Source organism: Corvus brachyrhynchos, unplaced genomic scaffold, assembly GCF_000691975.1.
Source record: "Corvus brachyrhynchos isolate BGI_N302 unplaced genomic scaffold, ASM69197v1 scaffold203, whole genome shotgun sequence".
Lineage (NCBI taxonomy): Eukaryota > Metazoa > Chordata > Aves > Passeriformes > Corvidae > Corvus > Corvus brachyrhynchos.
Window position 1 is genome coordinate 1,377,870 of NW_008237408.1, and position 24,367 is coordinate 1,402,236.

General features: G+C 44.2%; 1 protein-coding gene across 12 annotated transcripts in view; it reads right to left on the bottom strand.

The window, feature by feature from the left end:
• Positions 1 to 24,367, bottom strand: part of HMBOX1 (homeobox containing 1) — a 110,925-nt gene that overhangs the window by 64,668 nt on the left and 21,890 nt on the right. For 10 of the 12 annotated variants that reach the window (XM_017730851.1, XM_017730850.1, XM_017730857.1 and 7 more), the window contains exon 2: positions 579 to 662. In XM_017730851.1, coding sequence (XP_017586340.1) covers positions 579 to 601 — 23 coding nt within the window. In that variant the 5' untranslated portion in view covers positions 602 to 662. The remainder of the gene's footprint in view (positions 1 to 578; positions 663 to 24,367) is intronic. The other 2 variants (XM_017730855.1, XM_017730854.1) reach the window with 1 other exon arrangement.

The window sequence follows — 24,367 nt, forward strand, 5'->3', positions numbered from 1 at the left end:
TCATTTAAAGGAACAAACAAATTTCAAATTCCAGGATGAGATTTGGACAACCTTGACTGGCACTGGCATTCAAGGTACTTGAGTTGCTTGGACCAACACATCCAGTACCAGGGTTAGGTGAGGTGCCCCAGGTTTTGTGCCTTTGCCAGAGGACACTGAATCAAAGGTGGCTCATCCCTTTCAGCAAATCTAGAGTGGTGCTAAACTCTCTATTCCTCTCATATGTTCAGTGGTTGTATGGAAATCTCTCCTGTAACATTGATTTTTCTCTGATCAAGGCTGAGTTTCAAAGAACTGCATAATTTTCCTTGTTTTTCAGTGACAGAAATGTAGAAGCACAAACAATACATCAGCCAGACCAAGTGAGGAATTCAATGCTACTATTCCCTGATTGAAATATCCAGTTATTTTACTATTCCTGGTTAAAATTTCTTCCCTGGTTTAAATATTCCACCAGTGGAAGTCTCCAACTCAGCCAACTGCTCATAATCATTGTAACCACTTCTTTTAGACAATTTAACAGAAAAATACCACGAAATTACTCTTAATTGCTATGAGTTTCTTCAGTTTGTACTTACACTACTGGAAAAGTTCTGAGCATACTTTACATGAGGATGGGACGTTACAAAGCCGCTTGAGGGTCTTCAGTGTTATTCACCATTCTGTAAGACACAAGGAAAAGATCCAACAACATTAGAGATGTCTGTGAGAGGCAAAGAGATCCAATCACATCATTCTGGATAATCTGTCACTAATCCAGACTCACAGACTTCAATGCACACGGCAGATTCTTACGGACAGAGTTGATGTCTGGTGTTGTAATCAGGCCAGAGACAAAAATTTAAATTACAATTGATTTCTTTTGGCCACAAGTAAATTAATCTATGCAATCATTTAGCCTTATGACAGTTACCTACCCTTTTAACTCACAAAAGCTATTAAAAGGATTATTTGGCCAACATCCGCAAAGAGCTCAGGAGACAGGTACTGCGTTCTGAGGAGGAATGACCTAATAGAATTTTCCTCAGCTATCACTGCTGATGTCTTTCTCCACAAACTAACCTGGACTGAGAGTGCTCCAAAAGTCAAACTATTAACCAAGAGGAAAGGGAAAAGGCAGGATGTTGTATCCAAGCAAAGCTGGGATAGAAAATGAGTGGAAAGAGTAGCACAGGGAGTTGCATGGGATAATTTCCTCTGCTCCATCTGTAACATCAGCAATCATAGATTGCTAAACCATGGACAGCAATGAGGGATGGACACATCTTGGCTCTTCTCAGTGGTTGTAAGTGGTCCAGATATTAGAGAAAGGCTCTTCCTCCATCAACACCTGCTGAAGATCTTGGGGAAGAACTGCACCTCTCCCAGATGGAGCCCACTAGGCACAGAGAGACTGAAGAATCCCAAAGCTGGTTAGGCTGGAAAAGCCCTCTAAGATCACAGAATTCCAGAATAGTTTGTTTTGGAAGGAATCTTGAAGCTCATCTAGTTCTAGCCCCTGCCATGTGTAGGGACATCTTCCACTATCCCAGGTTGCTCCAAGCCCTGTCCAGCCTGGCCTTGGGCACTGTCAGGGATCCAGGGGCAGCCACAGCTTCCCTGCCTGTGTCCTGTCCCTCCATCCCTTGTCCCAAGTCCCTCTCCAGCTCTCCTGGAGCCCCTTTAGGCACTGGAAGGGGCTCTGAGGTCTCCTTGGATCCTTCTCTTCTCCAGGTGAACACCCCCAGCTCTCCCAGCCTGGCTCCAGAGCAGAGGGGCTCCAGCCCCCCGAGCAGCTCCATGGCCTCCTCTGGACTCACTCCAGCAGCTCCATGTCCTCCCTGTGCTGAGGCCCCAGAGCTGGACACAGAACTCCACATGAGATCTCACAAAGGAGAATACAGGAGGAAAATCACCTCCATAGAGACTATTGAGTCAAATTGTTACCCCAGCACTGCCAAGGCCACCACTGACCCATGTCCCCAAGTGCCACATCCACACAGCTCTTAAATCCCTCCAGGGATGGTGATAGCATTTTTTTTCCTTTTTTCCTCCACGAAAAAACTCATGAACTTTCAGGACCAGAGGCTGGGCCAAATGAGCTTTCCCAAAAGTGGCAGCACTCAGCTTTTGGCCACCTGCTTTCCTGGGAGGTTTAAGCCTGTCCACAAGAGCCTTCTACCACCCAGCTGCGGCCAGGGAAAGCTCTGGGTGTTTCCAGGGAGGGGAGGTGCTGAGTGCTGGCTGCTGCTCTTCCAAAACACCTCATTTGGCCCACACTGAGGTCCTGAGCTGCCTCTTTCTCTCCAGGAAGAGGTCACCAAGATGAGTGATCCCAGCAGACCCTCACAGGTCACGTTCTGCGGGCTGGGAGAGAATCAGTGACACCAAACCACTGATGGAAGGAAGAGCCAAACACTCAGGTCCCGCCCTGTCAGCCACCCCAAACCTTTTAGTGAGACTCCCCCAGCAAACCCCTCGTCTGTCAAATCTCTTTAACTGCATTTTAAACATATTCCCCTAGGCAGTCACAAAAAATATGAGATCATGCTGCTGACTTCTTGCCAAATTTTAATACAGAGAGCTGTTTTGTTTTCCAAAGAGGAACAAATTAGACTTAAATATATACAAACTTTCTGAAGGTCAGAGGGGCTAATGACAGAGAACTGGATTCCTTAGAGAAAGATCTGCTTTCAGGGTGAGGAGTGTGGATGTAGCAAAGAAGAAAACCCAGTAAAGGAAAGAAAAAATCACCTTCCATCATCATGAAATGCAGGATTAAAAGTAGAACACGAGGAGATGAGATAAGAGAAGCAAAGAAAAGGCTGCAGTAACTCAGGTTTTGAGATGACAAAGGCAGGAGGATGATATTAGTGATAGCAATGAAAGAGGAAAAAACTGGTATGGACCTCAGACGTTTTAAGTGAAGAGCCATTAGGACCTAGACCAAATCTGGGACGTGATTAGAGGAGGAAGATGAGCTTTTCCAAGAGACTCCAGATCTGTGAGTGCAGACAGAGGACGACGGGATTTCAGCAGAAATAAACAGCAGCAAATTCATGAGAAAATAGGGATAATTCTCCATTTTTGCTAGGTTAAAGTGTCAGGAGGATTTATTACACTCAGAATGCAACCACGAACTGTCCCAGCCTGAGTAAGGAAGGACAGGGAATGCTCAGGTCTGCCTTGGGAGCAGGACTGGCGAAAGGAAACGCAGTTCCAGAGAAAGGAGAGGAAGCTGGTGCTTCCTCCGGCCGCTGCCAGCCCCGAGCTATTGAAAAGGGGCACAAACAGTCTTTGACTCCACGTTGGTCTAAAGTTCAGTGGCACAGAAATACCTTCCCCACCCCCAGACACATGTGAGAAGTTGCTTCAATGCTTTTGTCACTTAAGGGCACATCAGGCAGGGAACAAGCAAACCCTTCACCTAAAATCTGAGTCAAAAAAATTCAGCCCCAACCAACATAAATTCCATCAGCAACAAATCCTGACTCTGAATCATGACTCAATATCCCTCTTTCCCTCAGTCTCCTTTCAGCATGAACCAAAGCACCAAAGCAGTCTGAGCACAGCAGCCAAGGCAGGTGTCACCACTCTCTGTGGTGATATGGGAGTAAGAACTCACAAACCTTTGCCCTTTTCGCATTATTCATTAAATAAATTATCTGCTAACCCAGGGAAAACACAACCAGCTCCCCTTCCTATTTCTGGTACAGACAACAAAAAAAGAAGCCACTATTAATATGGAAATCATGGCTGCAGTTGTAGAATCAGATGTAATGAACAATCTTGTCCCCAGCTTAAGTTGCTATAAAGGCAGCTTAAATTTACAATGGATGAAGTCTTCATGGCAATCTGTTTTTCAGATATTAAAAATCTCATTTTCTCGGTGCCAAGGACAAGTGGAAGTGTGAAGCACTGGAGTATCAACTCTGCATTTGTCTTATTTGACATGAAATCATTCTCATTTCAGTTCTGATTTTTAATACATTCTTGGGATCCACTTCAGTTTTCTTCATTTCTCACTGCGTGCAATTAAATGTTTTGAAGTAGAGTTCACCCTGATCCACAACACCCTGCAGAAGCAAGGAGAAAGTCACTTGGTAAAGATGAGGCTGATATCACTTATTTGGAAGAGAAACTAATTTTCTCTTTTAATTTCTGAGTGACTCACATAGGATAAAAAAAAAAAAAGCCATCACTTTGTATTTCACTAATACCTTCCTTGGTGAGTTCTTAAAATGGGCTTTACAAATAACAAACTAAAAGCTTTCGTCCTTGGGGAAGACAAACATCACCATTTTGACATAAGTAAAACATGAACAGAGGGGCTGAATTCTTGGCTTAAAGCCGCCCTGGGCAGTACCAGTGGCTGAACACAGCAGAGGCCCCGCCGCTACAATTGTCACACACAGCACTCCTGAAATGCAGAACCACCAAGGTCCAGCCTGGTGAAGAAATTCAGCCCTAATAACGAAGTGCTACCACTGCTGAACTCACAGTAAAGGCAGATTCCCAACTCCATACATAATTACAAACAAATACTCTCCTAGAAATAGCAAAAATTTCAAAATTTACGTCTTTTACTCAATGTACAGCTTAAGGTCTGTAGGACTTGTCAGGTTTTCTGGGCCCTGTGCACGTGTGTGTACACATGTTCATGAACACGTGTCAGGGGAGGTTCAGGTTGGACATCAGGAGGAATTTCTTCATGGAAAGGGTTGTTAAACATTGGAATGGGCTGCCCGGGGGGGTGGTGGAGTCCCCATCCCTGGATGTGTCGCTCGATGCTCTGGTCTGGGTGACAAGGTGGTGATCTGCCAAAGGTGGGACTCATTCCAACTGGATGATTTTGGAGGTCTTTTCCAACCTAAACGATCCTGGATTCAATCAACTTCTCTACACTGAGTCCAGTGTGAAGTAAAGCTGTTACCTGGTTTAACTCCTGTCCCAGGACATTTTGCTTCAAAACCAGCAAGAGACCAAAGATCCATCCACTCCAGTTCATTCTGGTGATTAATCACCCTCTCCATTACGAATTTGTACTTGATTTCTACTTTGAATGTGTCTGGCTTCACATTCCAGACAGCAGCCTTCCTTTGCCAGCTCCAAGTCCTTTATTCCCAGGAGATGTTCAGACAGGCTCTTATTTACCCAGTGCTTCTAAAACTCCAGGTACCACGTTTGTATCAAAACTTAAATTCATAGGGGTGCATGCACAAAAGTAGGACTAGTGTCCAAAATACTGGAGCTAATCTAGGACTCTCTAGCCCATTTTCCCAAAATAGGCATATTAGGAAAAAAAAAATTTAAAAAAAGCTCTGCCATATGACTTGAGGATGTGTTTTATTTGTGCCCTGGGAAGCAAGGCTAGGAACCTTCTCCAGGCACTGCCACCTCCTGAGCACACCCCACAGCTTGGTGACGTGCAGCATCCAGTTCCACATGGAAATCCTTTTATCCAAGCTCCCTGCTCAAGCAGGGACACCAAAACCAATTGTTCAGGACCATGTCCAGAGCATCTTCAAAATTTAAGACTCCAATTCCTCTGAGCAACCTGCACCAGTGAGTGGAAAGCAGCAAGAGATCACACTTTTTATGAACAAAAAAATCCTTGGAAAAATGCTCAGAAGTCACCTCCAGCCAATGCTGTTTTCATTCTTACTGTGACTGTGTTGTTTACCAAACCTTTTGCAGCACAACCCTGGAGCAGGCCATATTTTGGGATTATGGTGAGGGAATGCAGCAGCTCCTTGTCAAGTTAACAAGTTTACAATTTTTTTATGGGCTCTTGTTTTTTCCCTGAACTCTCTGAGGGGAAAACATCAACAGAATGTTTTAGAAAACAAACACCTCAATCTTATGATAAAGCCACAGCTTATCATTTATTACAGGTAAATGGAAAAAATCAAATAAATAATTTCTCCTACAACATGCCCTGCAGCACATTTGCACAGGACATTTAGCCAAGAACCACAGTCAAAACTATTTTTCCCTTCTTTTCCCTCCCAAATCCCATGCAAAAGAAACCCCCTTGCCCAAATTTACTGGAATTTTCTAGAGCATGAGGCAGAGGCCAGGCTCCATTTTGAAGTGGACTGGCAACAGATCCCACTACAGAAAAATTGAGGTCACAAAATCACGAAGCTTCCCAAACTCCAAGGCTTCCAGAAAGGCAGAAATGACCATCTGTATTTCACTGGAAAAGACCCTGAGTTACTCCAAAAGTCCCAGAGATCCATCAAAGGCAATGCAGTCCCAGTAAAAGGATGTAATTTAGTGTCGCTTTGTCCTTAATGGCAGCTGGAAATGAAATGCTGTCCCCAACCCACCTCTGCAGACACATCTGAGCAGAGCACACGGGTTGTATTTTGGTTATTGCTTACAAATGAGCTTCCAGCGTTAACATCCCAAGCACCTACGCTGCTGGATCTCCTAGACTGCTGTATGTTGTCCCTTCCAATCATGGCTAAAAATTCGCCTCAAATCAAAAACCAGAACTGAATTGGCTTTTCCAGCTAAAATTACACACAAATGTCACCAGCAGAATAACAGCGAGGCACAAACTCCTGACGTAAGGTGGGACCAGCCAATGGCTGCTACAACCCCATTTCCTTAGGGATCAAACAGGATTTCAGCCCATTCAGATCAGCTGGAGCACTGAAATGGGGGAGGAAGAGCGAGTTAGGAGTCACCTGACTCTTACAGAGCTACAACAGACAAGACAGACCCTGGAGTGGAACTGAGATTTTGAAGCCCTACATGACACCAGCAGGGATTGCACCTTGAACTCCAGGTATACTCTAAGAACACACCTTCATCCTGACAAAACTGATGGATGGGAGACTGCCACGTCCTTGAGTCAAGCCTGGGCCAAACGTACAACAAATGAGAGGCTCGTTCAAAAACCATCCCAATTAACACCAATTACCTTGAGAGTTTTCTCTGAGGGATACAGGGACACAGGAGCCCTGGACATGCCAAGTGAAATGAGGTGCTCAATTGCCACGTCTGCATGCCATGAATCCACCTCCACTGCAGACTGCTTGTCCCACAGAGGATTCAGGAGTCCACCAGGAAGAGGAACTCATGGATTCTGTGGAGGTCATGGCTGGGAAAAGGCAGGGTCAACAAGGGACACTGCAAAACATACAACAGCTCCAAGAAATCAGTGTTCATTCAGCTGGACAGGAAGGGACCTTCCTTCATCCATGACTCTCCAGGGGAACACCTCAGTAGATGCCCCAAATCCTCTTCAGTGGAATTCCAGAAACTGCTTGGCATCGGGTTACTTGACAGAGGGAGATAAATTGCAAGACAAGGGCTTTGAAATGTGTTGATTGAATCAAACTTGATTTCCTTTTTATTCGACTTGATTTTAACTTTTCCTGTGCCAAATCAGGGAACACTTCCAAAAGCTGCATTTTTTGATGGAGTGGTCCATCACGCTTGGAATTTGCATCTGCATGGATGTAAAACCCTCGGCAGGCACAGAGAACTGCAACTACACGATCCTATGACAGTATGAAGATGCTCAGTACAAGATGCACATTCAGGTGAATTGAGTTGAAGAACCTGCACCCAGCTGCTGACCCAAAGAAAGAAACCAGAACTGTATCTGCCATCATTTGTACCAGGAACAAGCAAGAGAAACAAGTCATGCCTCACAATCCTTTATTTTTGCACTGCTGTATGGCACAAAAAAAAGTATTAAAGAGGAAAGTGGTATCACTTGACAATAGCAAATTCACTGCATAAAATTTAAGTATTATCTGTTTTAAAACAGGTTTTGGATTTAAGATCATCATTCCTTTTTCCCAAAGAGGAACAAGATAAAATGCTGTACAAACAATAAACTTGGTAGGAACTTCACAAAATATAAAATGCTGTTCTGAAAAGTGCTGCAAGCTCTCAGTTACTCGTAATAAAATAAGAATGCAGCCCTTTTTCATCTCCCAAGAAAGTCTACATAAAAATTGTGCCAGAAAAGGAGGCTGAGAGCAGCGTGGTGTCACCAGGGTCTGCTCTCTGCTCACAACTGCTGGAGGTCACAGGGCACCCAGGGCACCCAGGGCACCCATCTGTTGTTCACTTCAGAACACGAAGAGTTATCAGAGCATCCTGAGTCTGCCAGGGATGCTGGAACAGGGCTGGCATGTGGCAGACGTGTCCCTACCACAGCAGCACAGATCAAACACGTCCCCTTGCTCCGCTCCACCCCGTGCCCTTGTCAACCTGTTGTGCTCAAAATATCGATCTGTGGCTCCACCGTCCTTTTCTGCTTCCCCTCTTCTTCCTCCCGGCTGACCTGGACTTTGATCAGCTTCCCCTCTAAAGGAATTATCCATGGCAAGCAAAGAGGCCGATCAAAGTTTCCTTTCTCACAGCTTTGCCAGAAAGCCTGGGGGGCTCTCCCACCCCTGCAGAGGAACACGGAGCAGCAGAGGCAAGGGAGAGGATGAGCTTTTAGTCCAAGGTAAAGCTGTACTCCGGTGACTCTATACCAGAGACTTCATCTTGTTTCTACCCAGTGACTTGTGCAGAACAGACGGAGATGACTTACCCCTGCCCAGGGCAAGGGGTTGGAATTCAGTGATCTGTGACTGGGCTGAAACTCAGCAGCTCACTCCACGTGTGACATCCAACCTGCGGAACTGCAGGCAGGGAGCTGCTGATACCCTGAGCACCGACTACTCTCAAAGATACATGAGACAAAATACTAATTCCAAAGTCAAGAGTTAGAAAATCATGGAATCACAGGATTGTTTGTTCTGGAAGGGACCTTGAAGCTCATCCAGTTCCATCCCCTGCCATGGGCAGGGACACCTTCCACTAGCCCAGGCTGCTCCAAGCCCCATCCAGCCCGGCCTTGGGCACTTCCAGGGATCCAGGGGCAGCCACAGCTTCTCTGGGAAACCTGTGCCAGGGCCTCTCCACCCTCACAAGGAACAATTCCTTCTCAATATTCCATCCAACCCTGCCCTCTGGCAGTGGGAAGCCATCTCCCATTTCCTGTCCCTCCATCCCTTGTCCACAGTCCCTCTCCTGTTTTTTTTAAGACTTTATTTTTATACACCCTATTTAACACTTTTATCCCAACAAATAAATAAAATATTCCTAAGCACCTACTAGAAACCAAGTAACATTCAAACAAACATCAACTGGGTGCTCCAGCAGAACATTCCAAGAGCAAGCACAGTCACTTCTCCTACCTTAGCCCAGACCACACACCCAAACGGAGATCACTCGCCAGCTAAATATTATTCTTTCAAAGGCCTTCTCCTGCTTAACATATTAACAGGATTTATAGGAGTGACTGTCTGGAACACTGCTTAACAATGCTAATAGCAGAGTTCCAAGAAATCAGTAGTTTGGCAATTAAAAATCCAGCAATACACACTGAAGTATGTGCTCATGCTTGCTAAACCTGTAATCCGAGTTCTCTTTTTTTCTTCCCTCCCCATAATAAGTGGTTTAAATTTAGTAGGAATGATTCACTTTCTGCAGGTTCACTTGCTTTATTTCTTTTTCCTTTTTTTTTTTGCACTTAGAATCCATCTTGGATGACATCTAACAGGAAGATTGGAGGAGGGAGGCAGAACCTGGCTTTTTAAAGAAAAGCCAATCTATTACACTGAGCATTTTCTGTAATTTTAAGTTAAATATCTCCATAACTCCAATTTTCTCCTTCAATAACCAGCAGATACAGGGCACACACAGACCCAAGCAGGGTTCTAGTGATGCTTGTGCTCTAAGCTGGGTCCAGGCCAAAGAATAGACTACTCCCTGTGGTCTTAACACATATTCCATCCTCAGATGGTCTGCTCTGGCATTAGCATCCCAGAATTCCAGAACCAGAACCACTGAGGTTGGAAAAGAGACCCAAGACCATCGAGTTCCACCTGTGACTGATCCCCACCTTGTCACCCAGACCAGAGCACTGAGTGCCATGTCCAGGGGACATAGGGACTCCAAACACCCTCCGCAGCCCCTTCCAATGCCCAACTGCCCTTTTGTTTAAGAAAATGTTCCTAATATCCAATCTAAACCTTCCCTGGTGCAATTTGAAGCCATTTCCTCTTGTCCTGTCTGTTTTTACCTGCGAGAAGAGGCCAATCTCCACCTGGCTGCACTCTCCTGTCAAGGAGCTGTAGATCCAACTGGGACTCTCCTGTGCCACGCTTGATCTAACCAGGCTGAGCAGCACCTTTGCTTTGCATGAGCCAGGCTTGGGGACAAGGAGTCATGGAATCCCAGGATGGTTTGGGTTGGAAGGGAACTTAAAGCTCATCCTGTTCCACCCCCTGCCATGGCAGCGACACCTTCCACTATCCCACATTGCTCCAACCCCTGTCCAACCTGGCCTTGGACACTTCCAGGGATGAGGCAGCCACAGCTTCCCCAGGAGAATTTTGCCAGGGCCTCACCACCCTCACAGCAAAGAATTTCTCCCCACTGTTGAATATAAACCTACTCTCAGTTTAAAGCCATTCCCCTTGTCCTACACAGAACTCTGGCAGGTGGCTTTTGACGCATGGAAGGGGCCTGGGAAGGAGGGAGGCAGCAGAGCAGGTGACAGCTTTGGGACAGCACCGGAGGACTATTACGGCAAAACTTTGCTAAATATATCAGCAGTGCAAAGTAGGTGGGTCAGAACATCCCTCCAAGAGAAATCCAGATTTGGAAGCATAGCCCAAGTGACAAGGTATAAGTTCAAAGGAGGTATAAGCACAAACATAAGGGCTTTAAGCAAAAGCACTCGGAGGATTTGGCATTTCCCTTCCCCCCTCACACATATATATTCAGCCAAAAGCACAACACAAGCCTGCAATGGAAAATACTCTTTAGGAAACAGGCAAGGAAAATAAATGGATGCACAGAGAGGTGAACTGACCTCCAGCCTCAACTGAAATTATTTAGGAAGCTCAGGACCAAATATAGACTGAGCTATTGGCCTACACCCCCTCACCTGTGAGTGGGCTGAGACTCAGCAACTCATTCTACATTTGACACCAAGCCTGGGTATTTCCTGAGCACACAGGACTGTCAGAGCTCTATAAACCAAAATACTGACTCCAATGTCAAGATCTGTAGAATCACAGAATCCCAGAATAGTGTGGAGTAGAAAGTTGCTTTAAAGTTCACGTCCTTACAACCCTGACACCTTCCACTATCCCACATTGCTCCAAGCCCTGTCCAACCTGGCCTTGGACACTTCGATCCAGGGGCAGCCACAGCTTCTCTGGGCAACCTGTGCCAGGGCCTCCCCCCCTTCATTTCTCCCTAATATCCAATCTAAACCTACTCTCTCTCAGAAAGAACCATTCAGGAAGACGAGGACAAGAAGCTGAAGTTTTATTATGGAGACTTCTGAAAAACTGATGAATTTCATTGGGCTGTGACAGAGTTCTGCTGAATCTTCGAACAGGAAATCCAGCTTCAGCTGTGGGTATGTATTGGAAGTGTTGATAAAAGCCAAAATTGCAGAACATTTGGAAATGCATAATTTAGTAGAGGACATTCAGTACAGATTCATAAAAGGAAGGTCATGCCTGACAAATCTGCTGAAATCCTTTTTATTATACGACCAAATCGTTAGGTTAGACAAGAGTGAAACAGTGGACATAAGTTATCAGGATCTCAGGAAAGCATTTGATTTTGTACCACTCAGGCTGATTTACAAAGTCATAAAGTATTGTGCAGGGAGAAGGAATTGAAATGGATTAAAGAACATTTTAGGGATAGGCACAAAGGCAACAGAGTGAGTGGAAGGAATCTGAAACAGAGAGGTGTAAAGGTCAGGCTGCTGCTAAAGGCATAAAAACAGGCTCTGAGAACAGTAAAACTTGAGCTCAGCTACCGTTTGAACGGCAAGAACACCTGAATTTGGTGGCAGAACTGCAGAAGGGTATTACTAGTGGTAGTAAATTTGGAGAAAATCAGGTGTAGAAAGGTGGCACTTGCAAAGGTGCTGCACCAACCTGTGGGATTCACCTGTACTAGAGCTGAGGTGTGAAGGGACCTTCTGGCTGGGAATCCACACTCAATTTAAAGAGGATTCAGTAATTTTATGGTCATTATTAAATCTGCAGCTATGCATGCTGTGGTAATGATTTGGGTAATTAAATCTGAAGCTTCTGGGAATTAAGCTGATGGCCTGAAAGGGTCAAAAAGAAAAGTCCTCTGGTGCTTAATCAGAGGAACAGCTTTGCAAGCTGGATGGGTGTATTAATTGTCTGATTCTGACCACGATGTGACACACAAAGCTACATCCAGTGGATCTCTGGGCTGATTCAGCTCAACTCTCCACAGAAATCACCACGATTTCATTCCTGTAGGACACACCAAAAGAAATCAGTGTGGCTTTGTTAGCCCCTCTCAGACAATTTTGCACAGACAAAAAGAACTCCCACTCATCCCGAGTTTTCCACGGGCTGCTGGTAATATCTCCTCCTGAAAACTGCCAATTAGTCTTGTGGCTGGTAGACTGGACACGAGCTCTGTTGCTTGATGATGATGCAAGGAGTTTTTATCCTTTGTCTTTTCTTTCCTAAGTGAGCAGCAAATCTTTACAACAATGTCCTCGTGAGCTGGGGTAAAATTCCCCATAGAAAACTGAGCCTCAGCTACTGCTACTTGGCTCAAGGTCAGCTGGGATAAAGATGAGAACAGAACATGGATCTTCTGATTCCCACTCCTGTGCCCTGAATTCCAGGCCACAGTGCTGCTGCCACCACCTGTGGGGACAGCCTTTCAATCTTGAAGGCTGTCAAAAGCCAGCAGCTTTTCTAAGCACTAAAAATCACTTTAAATAAACTTCAGTTTAAAAAAAAAAAAAAAGTTAGGGGAGAACAGGTGGACTCCTGTGACACCAGAATTCTTCAATGCACAAAGAATCTTTCATCTCGCTGTTCTACATGACACCTTTAAATATTCTTCTACATAAAGGCATGATATGCAAGAGCAAAAGAATAACTGAGAAACAGTAATCCCTAACAGATCAACTGTGCTTTATCTACACAGATTCTGCTTTCATAAAAGCACAGAGGAAAGAGGGGGAAAAAAAAAAAAAAGAAAGTACATTCTTATTGTTTTCTGAAGCTTAAAATAACCACAAAGTGAGAAAAATCAAAGCTGTTCCATAGAACAACTAGGAAAAAAAGTCTCACTGAGCATTTGAGAAAGACAGTAAACGGCAGAAGATGGAATTAGAGATGTAGTGAGTGCCATGGTCACCATGCTCAGATCCTAAATTTGGTCTGTGCTTAAACCAGGGTGGTTAAATGGAAGGATCTGCTAGAATGTATGTGCCCCATATATAATTATAGCTGTCACTGGCAGCAAAGGCTACAGTACTGGCTGCCATTACATTCTCCATTTTCACTTGCTAACTTCTCTGAAAACTTTCTTTTTTTCCATATATAATGCAAGTGGATGCAGGCAGTATCTGCAGGAAACCTGCTAACTGTGAGCCAGTCAGAAGGTAAAGGGATGGGAAGAATTAGGAACAAATCATCTGTACTGAACACAGGCAGAGTTGCCATCAATTTATTCTCAAAGCTGATTGATTATGGAGTTTTTGCACTTACAGAAACAAGCAGAAAATGCATCTACTATAGCTGGTTTTGAATCAAACATTTGTGCTCAGCTTTAACACAAGGTTCAGGCTGGTGCTGGGGGAAGCAACAAGAAAGTGGCCAAAATAATAGCTAAAAACCATTAATTTATTCCCCACATTCAGATATTTTGTGTATTTCGAAGCACTGAGTGGTTCTGTAACATGAATGGGCTGCTGAGCTGGTTTTGCTCCCAAAATCAACCAGTGCCACATCAGGGTTTGTCCAAACCCTTTTTAACTCAACCTGTGTTATCTGCTGGAATGACAATCCACAGAAAAAAACTCTGTAACCCCCCCAAACTTCTCCCTAACCCAAAAGCTTCCTAGCCACAGTGCAGCTTATTCCCTAAACCCCCTCTACAGCAGCCTTTTCTTGGAGCTGTTTTCCTGAGCGGAGCTCTCCACCTTTTCCTACAGCCAAGGAACTGTAAGGTATCCACTTGTTCCTGTCCAAAGGGGTCAGGTGCCAGCTCAGAGGTTCAAAGGGATCCTCTCAGAGCAAGGCTGACGTGGCCTTCAAAGCTGCAGTCCAGTGTTGTAAGGAGATAACCAGAAACCATCCGAGGAGTTATTCCAGCTCTGCCTTTCATCATTTCCAAACACGTCTTTCTGTCTCCACGCCTCACCTTGTGTTTCAAAGATGTGGGAAGATTCTTTATATTTGGCCATTCAGACTCCTGGAAGGACGTTTGTATTTATAGGTTTATATATTTTTATGTACACATTTTATTTTAAACCCAAGTAAATGGTAGAGTCCATTAATCTCATCCCATTCAGTCGCACTCACAAACAAGAGAAGCAGCAGTTGGAGACAAACTCAGGACACTGGTACATTTACACATGTGTCATTCAGGTATTAATTAAAGTTACAATAACTGTCAATTAAAAATAGGTGTAAGATCTTTTTGTGGTGTGGATGCCTCCATCCCTCGATTTCCACATGAGCCAGCAGCATCCTCCCAAAATATACTTCAAGAGTCGTGGTTGTACCATGAAGGAACTGCATCTTCCCCCTGCAACACTGGCTGCTAACAAGTAAAATTCAAAAATATCTGCGCAGTATCTCCTGTGTATCAGTGACAAAACAATGAGCTGCTGTTAACAAGCTTCCAATTTTAAGGGCAAAGAATAAAAAAACCAAGTATTTTTAATTCACACGCGACTTCCACTTTGATTCTGGACTTTTAGGTAAGATTCCAGGCTTTCTCCAAGTGCATGGATATTGATCAAAAGGACAGCCAAGCCATCCAAAGGTCTACACCCCAAAATCCAGGTGGGAATAAGTGTAAAGCCTTTCCTATGCAAGCTTTTAGACCCATCCCAATCATCACCTTGCAGGTTTTCTTTGAGCTGGACAGGTACTGACTTGGAAAGTTACTCTTCCTGTCTGAAAACTAAAAATTTTCACTCCAGTTACTCAAGAGAAGTATCCAAGTTTGGAAATTGGATGTCCACCAGAGGACTGGAGGATATATAAATCAACACATCGGTCCTAAAATGTAAAAGCTACTGTTTAATGCAATATGCCAAAAATAAAATGTGAGTTCCTCTAGACAGTCTGCAACAGGCAATTATCTAAAAAACAATTTTTCACAAAGTTCTGCACATTCTTGCTGACCAACAATTCTGCTGCCAAGCACAGGAGACGGGAGGATGAATTTTTATCTTTTTAGTTAGTTCTAAGAATTTTATCCAAAATACTGACTTACAGAAAGGGATACTTTCAACTTCATTTATTACTTAGTTCTTTATGATTCTTTACACCCGGTTGATAATGCACTGGCACACTTATCTCTTATATAAATCTCTGTCACCATCCACCCAAGGATACAATTTGTTAAGCCAGTTTAACCCCTGCTGAAACATGACTTACCACTGAAAGCACAGCCAAATTCCCATGCCTGGGATCGGTCACAGAATTTAAACAAATCCTGCAAGACATTCCAAAGTTACAGCAGCAAGATTGCTGCAAGATCCTCTAGAGAACAGAACAGTACAAAAGTCACTGGCTATGAGTTCTCTCTCATCTTGTAGCCAAAATAGATGGATCTTCCTAGACTGACTTTGTATTAAAAAAAAAAAATGTGATTATCACTGAATCCTGGGATGGTTTGGGTTGGAAGGGACCTTAAAGCTCATCTCATTCCACCCCCCTGCATGGGCAGGGACACCTTCCACTATCCCAGGTTGCTCCAAGCCCTGTCCAGCCTGGCCTTAGACATTTCCAGGGATGGAGCAACCTGTTCTACCTTTTCCCCTCTTGCTGCCACTGGATTATAAATAACGAGCTCTGCAGGAGAGGAGTGATGGAAACAGTGAAATACCCGGATCACTGGAAAGGGTTAATAATTACACAGTGCTGGCTGGTGTCCTGCAGTTCTCACCAAGGATTTGCACCAACAGAACCATTTCAGGATTTGAAAAAGAAAAGGAGAAGTGGGGTAACTCTGACAGTCTCTATTTTTAGGACCTCCTTTAGAATCCAAATCAGAAAGTGAAACATCTTAGCCATTCTCTCACTGTCCTCACACAGTTCACATTTGCTCTTATTTCAGCTCTTGGAGTCAAATGATTGGAGGTGAAAAAATAAAAGCTGTGAGACATAAAGTAAATAAATGCATCACATACCTTGCTATGCCCTTCACTTTGCCAAACCCTGACTTCATAAGAATTTATCTGGTATATCTGATGGTGTAAATAACAAACAGCAGTTAATATCAAAAGACTACTCAGCCTTAATACTTCAGAATATGAAGGTCTTGGCAAAAAACCAAACGGGATTGGTCCCAAAAAATTCTCTTAACCTGTAAAAAATTCGTTTAGAGCCATTTTTACCAGTGACTGAGACTAATCAGGCAAGAACCAGCAAGTGCCTTTGTTGAAAAGAGCTCACAGCAGAAGAGCTCCACAATAAGGGCCAAGGATCATCAGGAAAATGGTAATGGAGAGGTTTGCGCAGGGGCAGACAAACGAAGCCTGTTGGCCCTGATGGCCCAAATCCTGCCAGTCAGTCTATAAATCACAGAATCATTTACATTGGAGAAGACCTCCAAGATCATCAAGTACAATATGTGACCCATCATGACCTTGTCACCAGCCCAGAGCACTGAGTGGCACATCCAGTCCTCCCTTGGACACCTCCACAGATGGAGACTCCAAACCTCCCTGGGCAATTCCAATGCCTGACAATCCTTTCCATGGAGAAACTCTTCCTGATGTCCAACCTGAACCTGCCCTGGCACACAGCTTGAGGCCATTTCCTCTCATCCTGTCCCTGTTCCCTGGGAGCAGAGCCTGACCCCTTCCCCCCAGCTGCCCCCTCCCGCCAGGGAGTTGGATAGAGCCAGAAGGTCCCCCCTGAGCCTCCTTTTCTCCAGGCTGAACAATCCCAAAAGCTGAAGCCCTGGGTGTGGTTTCTGCCACTTCTCCAGCTGCCAGATGAAGGCTGACTTTCTGCAAGGAGTCTTTTTACTGCCATCACAGACTGGTTCCTGGGCTCGTCTGCCAGTCTGACCCTGCAGGATCCGATGTTCTTAAACGGCCTGGGCACAATTTATGTGCAGCCATTCCGGAGCACGTGGATGCACTGTAAAACATGGAAAGGCAGGAAAGGCTCGCTCCACATCCACAAGGAGAAAACTGACACCATAAGTCAACATCCAGTTGGCTGGGGGAGAAAGGGGGATGACACACACATGCATATAAATGGATGAGATCACAGCCTCAGCGCCCGCTCTAAAGCAATCGAGTAAGACTAGCCCTTAATATTCTTAAAACGTTTTTATTTTTGAAATATAAGACGTGAAAGTGCCCCATTTTTCACTGGCTGAAGCCAAACTTGAAATAACAAAACAGTCCTAAGTAGTTAACAGGCTACAAAACTGCCCCTGATTTCCAGGCAGTGCTGCAGACTTGCAGAGTAACACTGTGTACCCATTAACTCCAAGTCCACAATTTGGCCAGAATTTGTTTTGCTGCATTACAGCCAAATCACTTTTTGTGTCTGTCTTCCTCCTACGTGGGATTGCCTGAGCAGAACAGGATGCCAATGCTGAAAGCACTGACTGTCTCAGACGTTACCATCTCTGATTAAGAAGGCCCTTTTATTGCAGGATCACTTAGACTTTACAGATAACTGTTGCTGCATTGAGATGAAGTTACTGGCAGGAAAAGCTTACAGCAACTCAGGGAACAGCAACCAGAATATTAAGACTCCCCAAGTGAGCTATTTCAGAAGTCCAGCACAGAAATTATTTTCCTAATATCCATTTTTTGCTGAAAATCAGATTGACTCTTTCTTGTACTCCCCACAGAAGATGAGAAAGCATCAAATTCCACATTGGGTTTGCACAACTCTTGGCAAGTGGGGTGGGTTATTGAAAGGTTCACTTTAAAGGTCCCTGCCCTTTCCTCCCACTGTAGGAATAGTCTCAGAACTCATCTCTCCATCCTTTTACTGCCACATTCTCAGCTTCTGCATGAACTTCACATCTTGTTTCCAGTCCTGTTCCTGCCCCACGCTCCCATCCCGATTTGGTTTGCTTGTCCAGCTGAGCAAGAGGAAGTGTGTGCTCCAGCTGGTCAGGAGCTGGATCTACATGGGTTGATGAACAGGGATCAAAGACTGCAGATCCCACATCCACATCTTTGAGGGACCAGACACGAAACACCACCAAGAATCAAGTGTTTCACAGCAGTGGGCAAGAAATGCTCATTTTTTATCAAGGCTGGCACATATCCTGAAGGACATCCTTTCCACTCCATTTTACATCTACCACTCCCTGTGTTATAAGTATGGGGAAACAGCTCTTACCACTTAATTTCCCTTTACCATTTGACATTTCTATTCCATCTCAACTTGTTTTTATTCCAAATGAATATCCCAATACATAAACCACCTCAGTAAGTTGCATCAGCCACCAACATAGGATTTGTTAGTCAGATATGGATGGAATTTTTTGATTCAGAATTAAAAATCTAATCTAGGATGTGGGACAGAAGCACCCAAAAGTGTAAGGTCATATGGACCATTAACTTCCTCCTTCCAGTTTTACAGATCTGAGCAGCAACAGTGTTTTGCATTCATGTAAAGGCTTTTTTACCTCATCAGAAAAAAATTGCTTTCTAACTTATTAAGCAGAGCTTAACATCTGCAGAACCTGGTTCTTGCATTGCTTTGTCACTTCCAGCCACTTGAGTGATGGCAGGGACAGCTATTTATCACCCCATCACCAAGGAACACAAACAGCAGCAAATAAATGACCTGACAATACAGAACTCAAGTGAAACTGAGAGTGACAAAACGTGGGGACCTCACTTTTGCCCTGATTTACAGTGCAGCATATTCAGTGGAAGTGCTGGTTCATCAACATGGGCAGAGTGTTTGTTTTAAAGTGGTACAAAAATAAAAAAATACACTTTAAAGAATTAATTATAATTTTTTTTGGGGGGGGGAAGGGAGGCCCTGCAGCATCTTTTACCCAAATACTGACAACTTTCAGCAGAGGCACTGCACTCTAAGCAGCACCACAGGTGTGATATTGTTGAAGATGGGAATTATCAGCTTCACCTCAAAACTGCTGCCTTTTTTCCTAAACATAAATATTTACACAGTGCTGAGAATGCGGAGTAATAAGCAAAGAGTTAATTACCAAAGGATTTAAGGTGCTCTTTAGAGTTGAGACAAAGCTATCATCATCCCATCGATGTCAACAAAGTGTAATAGAAAATCTGAACAGACCAGAATCTCTTGTCTGTGCTTATTCAATCTCCACTGTAGCTGCTCTTAGGCTGCAGTAAATCTTGTGGCCCAGAAACAAAAAAATGCAAGTGTGAGAGAGTTTTGGTTTTAATCACAAGAACACAGAGCAGTGTCTGCCTGCCTCGTTAGCTTGCGGAATTTAAACAGTGACCAAACCACTTGAACTCGTCTGCAAGACACACTCCACACTCAAATTAAAGAAATCTGCTGCTGAAGTCCTTCAGAGAGGAAATAAGAAATTCAATATGTATTCCATAGCTTAAAGCATTTTTCACCTTGACTACCAAACCAGGATTGCATTCACCATCAAAAAAACACTAGGAAACTACCTGAACTCATATTAGAATTCATAAGGGAAGATGTTAAGAAAAGGGTCTGAATTTCATTTTTATTGACTTTTTTAAAAGTTACATTAAAATTTTGATCAACTACTCCCAAACATAAACTTAGTACAATGTTACTTAAAATTACATGGAAAATATTTAGCAGCATTAGCTATTGCTGCTGTGTTTTGGGAGGCAAGGAAGGAAGGGAAATAAATCCCAGTGCTGGCTGGTGAAAACTACAGCAGAAGCACCAGGAAGGAGAGTCAAGTGCTAAAGCACTTTTGCCCTCTTTGGCAGATATAAGGAATAATTTGTTCATTTATAAATGTAAACGTTACAGAATTTAAATGAGGATTTGTTGAATTATGTACCTGCTTCAGGACATATTCCTACCCCACTTCCCCTATCAGCTAAGCATTCCTTCTCCTGCCCAAAGAAAGAAAAAAAGGAATTAACTTGAGCTGTACCTGTTTGCAAATAAACATGCTTCAAATAGTTACCAGCCAATGAAAATCAACCTGTCTTTAGGAAAATAATGAAAGTACAATCCCAAAACAAGATTAAAATCAATGATTTAAATCAAAGCTTCCCTCTTGCTGATGTAAATCAAAGTGATTTAAATCACCAGTTTTGATCAATTCACTCATTTGCATAGCATTGATCGTTTATCCCTTAAAATGTCATCTAGGGGCCAAAGTTAGCTGGGTATTTCTCTAAATCTCAATCCAGCCAGCATAAATAAAGCTTTTGTGTTCTTATTTAAAAATTTATAAAATTCCCTATCAGCTCTAACATTTCCATTCCCAATGTCTAATGATCTTTGGGCAGCCAAAGTGGTTTAAAAGATAAACGGATGCAATTCCGCAGTAATCCCGAGTACAAGCGGAGCCACATCCCACTGACAGGGCTCTGGAGACGTCCTGCCCATCACCAAACACGCAAACATGCTGACGGGACAAACAAGTGTTTACAAGATCCCTCAGCCCATCAATTCCCTTTAATACAGTTGGGTGGCCAGGGGTTATTGATCTATGGTGGTAAATTTTCACAGCAGGCTGTTTTCCTGCATTGATCACGGGAGCAAGGCAGGGATTAACATAGTGCAGGAGCTCCTTCATTCCAGGAAAACTGCCTTTGCTGAAGGCAATGCAAAGGTTGCCCAGACCTGGTCACCTGCCCATCCCTGGAAGTGTCCAAGGCCAGGCTGGACGGGGCTTGGAGCAACGTGGGCTAGTGGAAGGTGTCCCTGCCCGTGGCAGGGGGTGGAACTGGATGAGCTTTCAGGTCCCTCTAACCCAAACCACTCCATGTTGCTGGGGGGGAGGAATCCCAAAAACTCCCTATTATTCTATTCATCTCATGAAAACTGGATTTTCCTCCCAGTTCTCCCTGGCTTGCTTTGGTCTTTCCTACAAAAACTATTTTTGATTTGTACAATCCTTCACAGTTACCATCATTTTTGTCTCACTTCCTTCACCCTCAGACTCTTCACCTGAATTTTCCAGTGATTCTGATACTGTCCAAACCCTTTAAAATACCAACTCTTCTCCATGGTTCTACCTTCTCTCCTGCAGCTTCTGCTTCAAGGTACAACAAGGAAAGGAAATGCTGGAGAAACTGGAAGGAGGTGAGAGCACGAAGGATGAAAGGACAATATAGATTGAAGTCAAACAGTTACTGTGAGGGTGGTGAGGGGCTGGAATGGATTTCCCAGAGAAGCTGTGGCTGCCCCATCCCTGGAAGTGTCCAAGGCCAAGTTGGACAGGGCTTGGAGCAGCCTGGGATAGTGGAAGGCACCCCTGCCCATGGCAGGGAGGTTGGAATGGGATGAGTTTCAAGGTCCCTTCCAACCCAAACCTTCTGGATTCTATGAATTTTCAAGCACGTGAAGCTACTAAGAATTCAAACAATGCTCTGCTAGCACATTTTATGCAAATAACAGCTCTCAAAAACAAGGAATAACCACTGAGTGCTTTTACCTATTTTATTGGCATACAGAAAAACACGACTGTCTCGAGTACCAAGCAGGGTTTTTTTAAAAGCAAACATTTTAAGGCAACAGCACAAAGGCAATAATTGTATCCTGGTCACTTTGATCCAATTACAATACATTTTAAAGTATTACAGTACTTTGAAGATTAAATAGTGCTGCAGTTTCTCCATCTAAAGTGACCATGCTGGAAAGTTCCTGGTTAGAGAACGTCCGGCCTCGAATGCGTGAGCTTTTCCACTTGGGAGAGTCGAAGTGGATTTAGCAGGATTACCAGCACACTTCAGCATTTTCAGGATCAGAGCTTAAATGGTATCTCCGACACACATGTGGGACAAAAAACCAGTGGAGGAAAAAGAAATCTGTTCCTAAGAAAACCAGGAAGCTACCGATCCTAAGTAGCTTTATGCTTTTGACTTCAAACTAAGAGGGAAGGAATGAAAACAAATACTGTGTGTTTTAGTAGAAGAGTTTTATCAAAATCTATGTATTTATAATCTATTCAGTTATCATCAATTGGCAAATAAAACAAAATATGTAACAGGAAATTACAACATTTTTAGATGACGAAACTCAGATCATACTAAAGGCACTTACTTGTTCAGGACTGAACAAAAAACCCAAACTTCATAAATATTAAATGATTATGGTGACCTAAAATACCCTTGCTGGACAAACCACCAAAAAAACCCTACCTCAAATCCCTGTGTGTAGCAAACAGCATTTTTCCCGTTTTTAAAAAGCAGATGGAGTTTAGCTCCCTTCAGGAGAGAAAACAGTCCAGACCTAAGGAACAGGAAAAGTTAATATCCCAAAAAGAGAGCAGAAGCTCTCCTAAGCTCTGTACAGACATTTCCTGCCTCAAGATCTTAAAAATTCACTCCCCAATGCACTCAGAAAACTGGAGTTGTCATAAACTGATGCCCAGATTTGTTTCCCAACCTTTTTTTTTCTTGTTAAACTGCTCACAATTTATTTTTAACTACTGCACAGAAGCTGCATCTGTCGAGGATGCTCTTTTTGCAAGCAGAGCTCCTGCTCAAGAGACTGCAGGGAGACTTGCCTGCCTTGCCTTCAGCAGAGTTAAATCGTTTCTGAATAAGAAATTGTTCTTCTACACAGTAATTCCTATTTTAACCTTTACATCTCTGCCACCTACCCAAGTCCCACTGCTTTGTGAGGAAAAGGACATGCCCAGAGAAGCTGCCTCAGCCCTGGAAGTGTCCAAGGCCAGGCTGGACAGGGCTTGGAGCAACCTGGGATAGTGGCAGGTGTCCCTGCCCATGGCAAAGTGTGGGACAAGGTGGACTTTGAAGTCCCTTCCCACCCAAACCACCCCATGATTCCATGATTCCGTACTGCTGCTGTCTCTAATGTCTCACATGAGCTTAAAAGAAAGATTTAGAAGTAGATGGTCTATGTTTTAACTTGCATTTAGTGCCTTTAAAAGTTAAAGGAGTGCAACGAATGATGCCAGGACAAGCATTATCTACAAAGATAAACAAGCTCAAAATAGCTGGCAGAGCCCTGTCAGCCAGGAGCACCGGCCATGGACACGGATCCTGCAGCAGGAGCAATTTACGAAGTTCCTTCCCAGCAATCTTCCAGAGACTTATCTTAAAGACTTCGGAGCAGGAACAACAAAGAAGTCAAACCAAATCCTATCATTGAAACAGCTGAAGGCCTTCACACAGGCATTACATTAAGAGCTCACTCCCATGGCAGGTGTCCCTGCCCACGGCAAAGTGTGGGACAAGGTGGACTTTGAAGTCCCTTCCCACCCAAACCACCCCATGATTCCATGATTCCGTACTGCTGCTGTCTCTAATGTCTCACATGAGCTTAAAAGAAAGATTTAGAAGTAGATGGTCTATGTTTTAACTTGCATTTAGTGCCTTTAAAAGTTAAAGGAGTGCAACGAATGATGCCAGGACAAGCATTATCTACAAAGATAAACAAGCTCAAAATAGCTGGCAGAGCCCTGTCAGCCAGGAGCACCGGCCATGGACACGGATCCTGCAGCAGGAGCAATTTACGAAGTTCCTTCCCAGCAATCTTCCAGAGACTTATCTTAAAGACTTCGGAGCAGGAACAACAAAGAAGTCAAACCAAATCCTATCATTGAAACAGCTGAAGGCCTTCACACAGGCATTACATTAAGAGCTCACTCCCAGCATGTCACTTCAGTTATTTCTGAGGTCCAGCCACACCATGAATACATGTTCTCACTTACAGGGTCTTTGCCCCCAAGGAAAAATCCCTGGAATAGACTCAAAACTGGGCAATACCCAAAGTGTGAGTGTCCAACAAGGGACATTTCCTCTGTGCAGCTCCAGGACAGTATCACCTGTCTCTGTGAGGGTGGCAAGGCCCTGGCTCGGGTTGCCCAGGGAGGTTACGGACTCCCCATCCCTGGAAGAGTTCCAGGCCAGGTTGGACAGGCCTGGAGCCTCTCTGCTCTGAAGCTGGGCTGGGAGAGCTGGGGGTGTTCACCTGGAGAAGAGAACGATCCAGGGAGAGCTCAGAGCTCCTTCCAGGGCCTAAAGGGGCTCCAAGAGGGCTGGAGAGGAACTCGGGACAAGGGATGGAGGGACACAGGGAATGGCTTCCCACTGCCAGAGGGCAGGGATAGATGGGATATTGGGAAGGAATTCTTCCCTGTGAGGGTGAGGAGGCCCCGGCACAGGATGCCC